Here is an 8,058-nt window from a genome sequence, read left to right on the forward strand (position 1 = left end):
ATAAGGGGTGGTGTTTTCCAGTACCAGGGTGGGACTCTGTAAGGTGAAAGATGCATTTTCTCACTCCATCTCATCAAACCCAGATTCCAGACACTGATCTCTCCTTGGTGGTTGTTTTGGTGTCTCCAAGGAAAGTGGTAATGAACTGTGTTTGGCATTTGTGTGGACTCCCATTAATATAAATGGAGATGTTAAGCATAGATGTGTTCTTCAAATTGTCACATTAGAAAAGTGGGGTAACCGTCACCCAGCTGCAGGGGGCACTGAGCCTGTGGTGAGGCCCCCAGGGTATTGGTGGCCCCAGCTGGCACCAAGATTTGGTTCAGTAACCAACAATGTTGATCTTACTCTGAACCTCTGCATTGGATAGATAGGTCTACCTTTCTGAAGAAGGGGTTTTTGTTTTGTTCTTTAAATTCTGCTCTTTAAGCCCAACCTGAAATTTTTGGTGATATAATTCTTCTTAGCTTATATGTGTATGTGTGTGTTTACTGAACTTTTTGTTTCAGAATAGTTTTAGTTTGCTTGTTTTTTGGGGTTCTTAAAAATAAATTTACTTATTTATTTTTGGCTGCGTTGGGTCTCCATTGCTGCGCGCAGGCTTTCTCTAGTTGCAGGGAGGGGGGGCTACTCTTCGTTGCGGTGCACAGGCTCTAGAGCACAGGCTCAGTAGTTGTGGCTTGTGGGCTCTAGAGCACAGGCTCAGTAGTTGTGGCGCACAGACTTGATTGCTCCGCAGCGTGGGGGATCTTCCTGGACCAGGGCTCGAACCTGTGTCCCCTGCATTGGCAGGCGGATTCTCAACCACTGTGCCACCAGGGAAGCCCTGCTTGTTTGTTTTTAATACTGGATTTTATAGCCATTCTCCCTCTTTCTCTGGCTTGGTTTGGGTGCAGAAATTTGAGTTCATTGTCAGTGACACCTGGAAGCTGTACTGATAGCCAAGTGGTCCCTCTAAAAGTGGTGTTGCCAGCAGGCAGCTGCTTTTACCACCTATAGAGCCCTCCATCTGTGTGGCTCTGCCCCAGCCGTTCCACCCAGCAGCTCTCTTCCCTCATCAAAGTTTCCCATCCCCCATCCATTGGCCCCGCCACTTTCTTGCAGTTAGTCACCTTACAGGTGCCCTCCAACCCTCTCTTGGTGCAGATGGGCTGATCGCCCGTCTCCACTTGGCTTTTTTCACTTGACAGTAAATATATTTTGGAGATCACTCCACATCAGTAAGTGGTGACGTTCCTCAGCCTCTCTTAGCTGCATGGCACTCCACGGACATTGCCCCCATGCTGTGTTTGCATGCTGTGCCGTCGCCGTCTGACGCCTTCCTTCTTTAAGCGTGTCCTCTTTCGGCCACCACACCTTCTCCTAGTGCAGGGGGCCTGGGGACCAGGTCCTGTGTGCTCTGGCCTAGAGGGGCTCCCGTCACGTGTGTGCTGCGTGAAGAACTCGTGTTGTTGCTGGACTTGGGCACAGGAGACGGGGTGGAGGTCAGCCTCCTTCTGGGGGGTTCTGGAGGAGCAGGGGTGGCTGATTGGCTGCTGCACCGGGCTTACGTTAGGTGACAATGGGACCCTCACTTGATGGGTACAGAAAGCCTTCTCTTCCTCCTCTTGGTCTTAGCCTTGCTTTCATCTTTGGGGAGATCCTCAGAAGGGAAACTCTCGTCAGTTAGTATGTTTTGACTCTCTGATAACCATTTCTTTAACAATTTGTTTTATTAAGGTTTCAGGATGGGTGTAGCATAGGAGGCATGAGAGCCCGTTCTCGTCTTCTGCCTTTTTGCCCTGCGGTGAATGCACCGCGGTCTAAGGCGCTTTCCCTCGTTTAAGGGCCCTCGGACTCGGGAAGGGCGCCCTGTTCTTGCCCATCTTTGGGTTCACGCTGGGCTTTTAGGAGTTCTGCAACCCCTGTGACATTGGAAGTAAACTTTCTCCCTGCATTGCATTGTTCTGGAGGTCTTGTGTAGCATGGCGGTTTTTTTTTTTTGGTTTTTTTTTTTGCGGTACTCTCATTGTTGTGGCCTCTCCCGTTGTGGAGCACAGGCTCTGGACGCGCAGGCTCAGCGGCCATGGCTCACGGGCCTAGCTGCTCTGCGGCATGTGGGATCTTCCCAGACCGGGGCACGAACCCGTGTCCCCTGCATCGGCAGGCAGACTCTCAACCACTGCGCCACCAGGGAAGCGCAGCGTGGGGTTTTATTGACTCTTTAAAGGAGTTGGTGATCCAACAACAGGTTCAGAGCGACTGCTCAGAACCTTGTTTTCGGCTCTGTGGGGAATCGCTGACGCTGCCCCTTCCTTCTGCCTTCTGCGCTGTTTACACAGGAAGCACCTCCTTCCTATCTCTGCACGGAGGGCTGCAAAACTGTAAATACGAAGGCCACATTCAGTGCTGGGTTTACTCATGTCTCTGTTTAAATTAGTCAAAAGTAAGTAAAAATGAAAATTCAGTTCCTTAGCCACATTCCAAGTACTTAATTGCCACATGTGGCTGGTAACGACCTTAACAGCACAGCTAGGGGACATTTCCATCATCCCAGACTCCTGTTGGGCAGTGCTGTTTGCAGTGTTTAATTTACACTAAATGCCAAAGATGTGCCTTGTTTTCAGCGCCTGATTTCTTTGTCCATTTTTGCTGTGAGATAAGCTTCATAACACAGCCTTCTTTTTCTTTGTTCTAGTCTTTAGAAGAAGTATGTGACCTGCTGCACGCAGCCCCTTTCCAGAACATCTTACCAAGAGTCCACGTGAAAGGTGAGCCAGCCGTCTGACCAGGGCAGGGATGCATGTCTGTGTGGCCAGAGAGTTCTCTTTAGTTACAGGCCAGCTTTGTTCGAGTTTCGTGCCTGTTCAGTCATAACCTGGGGTAATTGGTAACATAATGTTGTTAAATGAGTATCAAATAACGGAAGTATTTAGGGCTGAAATGCTGTGTCCTGGATGTGCTTCAGAATAGCACGGAAGGAGAGGTGTTGGGTATCTATGAAAGAAGAGTGCCATCTCATGATTGTTGCAGTGGATGGGCACAGAGGATTCACTGTACTGTGCTGTTTTTGATTATATTTGGATTTTTCAGTAAGTTTTTAAAAGTGAATATTGAACAGAAAATCAATTCTCTGAGTTAAAATAGCAAATGAGCCAGTTCCATAAAAGAATTTTCAAAGAGAACCTACATGTATAACGTTAAACATTTTTCATTTGGTTGGTTTTTGTTTGTTTGTTTTGACAAAATTAAACTTGTGCAGTTGTTATTCATACAAAGGAATAGAGTATAAAATATTTTTTTCCACTGCAGAGGGAGAGAGACTTGATGCCAAAATGAAAAGACTAGAATCAAAGTACGCCCCACTGCATCTTGTCCCTCTAATCGAAAGACTGGGAACCCCTCAGGTAATGCATGTTGGGGCTGCTGTCACTGCCGTGAGCTGGGCCCACACATTAGGCCACTAGCGGGGTTGGGGCTTGAGAGCACGGGCTCTGGGTGAGACCCAGCCCTGAAGCGTCATGAGGGGGGACGAGCCCGCTCAGCTGCTCAGGCCCCAGTGTCTCAAGTGGGGCTCGTAACAGGACCTTGTCACAGGGTGGCCGGGAAGTTTGAATGAGCTAACACGTGAAAGGGACTTAGAACATCACCTGGCACGTGAGACAGACACAGAAAACGTCGCTGTTTTTGTTGTCCATCCCTTCACGAAGAAGGCCTTCTCGTAGGTTTTTAATAACAGAAAGCAAGGAGGAGTTCCGTGAACTTAGACCAGCTACATCAGAGTCTCTCAACCTCAGCACTGTCGCCATTTTGGACGAGATAATTCTGTGTTGTGGGGACTGTCCTATGAATTGTAGGACATTTAGCAGGATCCCTGGCCTCTACCCACTAGATGCCACTAGACCCACCCCAAGCTGTGTCAACCAAAAATGTCTCCACACATTGCCAGATGTCCTCTGGAGACAAATCACTCCCCGTTAAGAACAGCTGTACTCGACAGTTCTCAACTCTGGAATACGTTTAGTGTGGTAAGACATACGGGTAATAGCTGACGTATTTATTTTGTTGGTACTTATTTCTAAAAACCCTCTTCTGCAAGCTGGGACAGTTTCCAGTGGGTCAAAAACAAAACTGGAGTACTTCAGTTTCAGCACTCTAGCCTCCTGCCATGCCCGTGACATTTTGTCCTTCCTACAGCAAATTGCAATAGCAAGAGAGGGGGACTTGCTGACGAAGGAGCGCCTCTGCTGTGGCCTGTCTATGTTTGAAGTCATCCTGACTCGGATCCGGACCTTTCTGGACGACCCCATCTGGCGTGGGCCCCTGCCCAGCAATGGGGTCATGCACGTGGATGACTGTGTCGAGTTTCACAGACTGTGGAGCGCCATGCAGTTTGTCTACTGCATTCCTGTGGGAACACACGAGTTTACAGTCGAGTAAGCGCGTGTGCTCGGGGCGAGGTGGGGGAGAGAACCTGGTGCCGGGCTAACACGGGGGACCACCTTCCTCTGGAAACGGACCCCCAAATTGCTGAGCTGCTATAAAGCTGCTCAAGTGGGGGCTCTTGCCTGAGGCCCAGCAAGTGCCTCAGGGCGGGGCTTCTGGAGTTCTCTGAACTCATGGAAACTTGTGCAGGTCAGGTGTACATTTTGCTAGATAGGAGGGCCGCAACTTCATGAACTCATTCTTCATGGAGGAGCCACAGTTTGCCAGAGGAAGCCCAAAGAGGTGTTTACCGGGGGCACACCTCTGCTCAGCATTCCAGGCGGGGCACGCAGGTGGTTTGGTCGCTGGAACCTGATCACTCATCCTACCTACTGCTTCTTGTCCCCAGGCAGTGTTTTGGCGACGGGCTCCACTGGGCTGGCTGTATGATCATTGTGCTTCTTGGGCAGCAGCGGCGCTTTGCTGTACTGGATTTTTGCTACCATCTACTCAAAGTCCAAAAACATGATGGCAAGGATGAAATTATCAAAAACGTGGTATGTGGAAGTTTCACAAAAAAAGATACTTTCTAGTTATTGTAAGTCGTTTTTCTGGAAATGTTTCTCATGCCAGGACAACTGAAGCATTCTTTTCACTCCCCAAATGAATCTAAATAGAATTAGTAAGTAAAAGAGTCTGGTACTGAAATACTAATGGTTCCATTTTCCTTCTGTTTTCAAGGTATGTAGACCTACTTCAAATTATAGAGCCTTGTAAGATCTGCAGTTTCAGATTATTGGCATACCCTTCAAGTCTTTTGGCTCCCTTCGTTGTAGTTAAAAGTGTGGGGCTTTTTTAAAGATCTTTTTGTGTTTTATGGATTCTTTGTAATTGAATTCCAGAAAATACTCTGCCATTATCTTTTCAAATATTTTAGTTTTTCTTCCATTTTGGGACTTCAGTTAGATATGTGTCAGACGGACTTATCTGGTCTCCACTTAATATCTCACAGTTTTCAAGGTCAGAAGTCGGGTACAGCACAATTCAGCTGGGTCCTCCATTTACAGTTTCACAAGGCCACTATCAGTGTGTCTGTAGGGCTGTGCTCCCTTCTGGAGCCTCTGGTCATGGATCTGCTTCCAGACTCATTCAGGTGGTTGGCTCAATTCAGTTCCTTACAGTTGGAGAACTGAGGTGTCCATTTCCTTTTCCTTGGCTCTCTGGGCTGTACCCAGAGTACTGTCTTCGTTTAACTAACTCACTTGAGCTCAGTCTGACCTGCTGTGCTTTTACTTTTGAAAGTCATTAGTTTATATTTAAAATGTTGATTTGCTTCTTCTTCAAACCTTGGTAGTAATTGATAATTTTATCTTCTTCCTGGAATTTTTTTCCAATTTTTTATTTCTTTACACATTTCATGTATCTTATATTCTTTTTTAGGTCTAGTATCTGAGGCCTCGAGGGGTATCTAAAACTCTGAAATGTTCCACTGTGTTGGACTTTTTTCTCTTTTTGTCTGCATCAGGTCTTAGTTGCGGCACGCGGGATCTTTGCAGCACGCGGGATCTCACTGCAGCACACAGGCTCTTCGTTGCGGCACGCAGGTTTCTCTCTAGTTGTGGCACGCGGGTTTTCTCTCTCTAGTTGTGGCGCGCAGGGTCCAGAGCATGTGGGCTCTGTAATTTGAGGCATGCAGACTCTCTAGTTGAGGTGCGCGGGCTCTGTAGTAGTTGTGGCGTGCAGGCTTAGTTGTCCCGCTGCATGTGGGATCTTAGTTCCCTGACCAGGGATCAAACCAGGGTCCCCTGCATTAGAAGGCAGATTCTTTACCACTGGTCCACCAGGGAAGTCCCCGTGTGTTGGATTTTATTTATTTGGCAGCTCTTGTTTGATAGGGTTTTTCCCTAGGATTTTCATTTACTGTTCATCTCCCAGAATTATTACCAACTTGGGACCACTTTAGCCTAATGAGAGGTCCAGGCTTTGTGGAGAGTCTCCAGGTGTAGTCCACCTTGCTTACTGCCTAGCCTGTCTCCTCATCCCACTGCTGCTGGTGGCATCTATCCCTGAGGAAGTCCTGGCTTTTGCTTTACTTCCTGCATAGACAGAACCAGCAGTGCTTGTGTTTTTTTTTTTATCCGGTTCTATTATAGCATGAAGGTCTGTCAAAGCATCCTGTCCACAATAACTGGAAATATTTAAAACTTGTGTTATTACTAGTTTACTGGTCTTTCCCCATTGTCCACATTATCTTCATCTTTACATTCCTGGCTTTTAGGAGGTGTCCTATAGGTTCTTAATACCTGTTTTTTAAATAAATAGGTCTTTAAGTTTCACAAATGAATCTACAGTTAGTAGCATGAAACCAACAGAGAAATGTTGCAAAATATATTCATCGGTCCAATAGTTACATTAATGAGATGGTACGTGTCAGTAGTTTGCTATAATTTTTCTGAGAAAATATGAAAATCCTGACATTTTGACACATGAATAAATGTGTAACTGTTATTAGTAAAACATCCTAATTTTAACTGTTGTATGTAGCCTTTGAAGAAGATGGTGGAGAGAATTCGCAAGTTCCAGATTCTAAATGATGAGATTATCACTATCTTGGACAAGTACTTGAAGTCGGGCGATGGAGAGAGCACGCCTGTGGAACACGTTCGCTGCTTTCAGCCACCTATCCACCAGTCTCTGGCCAGCAGCTGAGGGCATGTGTATCACCTGTTTTTGAAGAGTCCCAGTACTGACTGCATTTAAGAACTATAAGGGCATGTTTTTCTTTCCATAAGCTAGTTAGATTTTTAGGAACTATTTTTCAGTATCTCTGTGCCTGTTAAAGGGGGTGTTTTCAATCTAAAAGCTTAATTTTATAAAGTTGACTTATTTTTCTACACTAAAATTGTATATACTTTTGGTAATTGGAAAGTCGGAGGATTTGGCTGCTGAGGGTTGCCATCACGTCCTTACAAAATTATTTTCCATTTTTCTATGGAATGTTCCAACAGCTAGCTATGTTATGAAGTGCTGCTGAGTTCATCCATTTATCCTTTAACAAAGGATCCGTAACATTTAGGGAAAGACTTGTGAACTTAAGCAAGAACCTTAATTACCAGCTAATTGTGATAAAACCCATTACCAATTAGAATTAAACTTAATGATTATTTAGCTTTTGTTTAGGGATTTTTCCAGTTTTTTTATGAAAACCTTTTCTAAGTCATTTGTTTCTTTCCCCTTTTTGTGTCAGTGTTTCAGAAAATAGTGAACTTGATTTCTCTGCTTCTGCTAAATCCAGTTGTGACAAAGTCTAATTTGTGAGGTATGATTTAAAGGTTACAGAAATAAAACTAATGAAACCTGTTTGTGTTCATTTACTGTGACCCTCCCTATGAGCCCTGGCTTGGGCAAGGTACTCTCTCTCCTCACTCGAGTGCACAAACCAGGCCAGGAGTCTAGGTTACCTGCAGCCCTGGGAGAAGGGACAAGATCATGATTGATAGTAAAGCTTCCATATGGCTTTAAAAACGTTAATACCAAAAAGTCCAGGTGCATCATCCATGGCACCAAATATAGTCTGTGAACTATTCTGTTGTACTGTTTAACCTTGAGTTACATAAAACATAACTGTAATGTGAAATAATAACCCTGGGGCCA

The 8,058-nt window shown here is 45.7% G+C and overlaps 1 protein-coding gene across 2 annotated transcripts in view; it reads left to right on the plus strand.

Annotated features, from left to right (window-relative positions):
- CYFIP1 (cytoplasmic FMR1 interacting protein 1) overlaps nucleotides 1-7,764 on the plus strand; it is a 94,064-nt gene extending 86,300 nt beyond the window's left edge. The window contains exons 27-31 of one of the 2 annotated variants that reach the window (XM_027082449.1): nucleotides 2,678-2,750; nucleotides 3,292-3,386; nucleotides 4,177-4,415; nucleotides 4,814-4,961; nucleotides 6,949-7,764. In XM_027082449.1, the coding sequence (XP_026938250.1) occupies nucleotides 2,678-2,750; nucleotides 3,292-3,386; nucleotides 4,177-4,415; nucleotides 4,814-4,961; nucleotides 6,949-7,113 (720 nt within the window). In that variant the 3' untranslated portion in view covers nucleotides 7,114-7,764. The remainder of the gene's footprint in view (nucleotides 1-2,677; nucleotides 2,751-3,291; nucleotides 3,387-4,176; nucleotides 4,416-4,813; nucleotides 4,962-6,948) is intronic. The other variant, XM_027082450.1, reaches the window with a different exon arrangement.
- The last annotated feature ends 294 nt before the right edge of the window (nucleotides 7,765-8,058 follow it).

Source organism: Aethalodelphis obliquidens, unplaced genomic scaffold (genome assembly GCF_003676395.1).
Source record: "Aethalodelphis obliquidens isolate GAN/ISIS:26980383/991018 unplaced genomic scaffold, ASM367639v1 scaffold47, whole genome shotgun sequence".
In the NCBI taxonomy this organism is placed as follows: domain Eukaryota; kingdom Metazoa; phylum Chordata; class Mammalia; order Artiodactyla; family Delphinidae; genus Aethalodelphis; species Aethalodelphis obliquidens.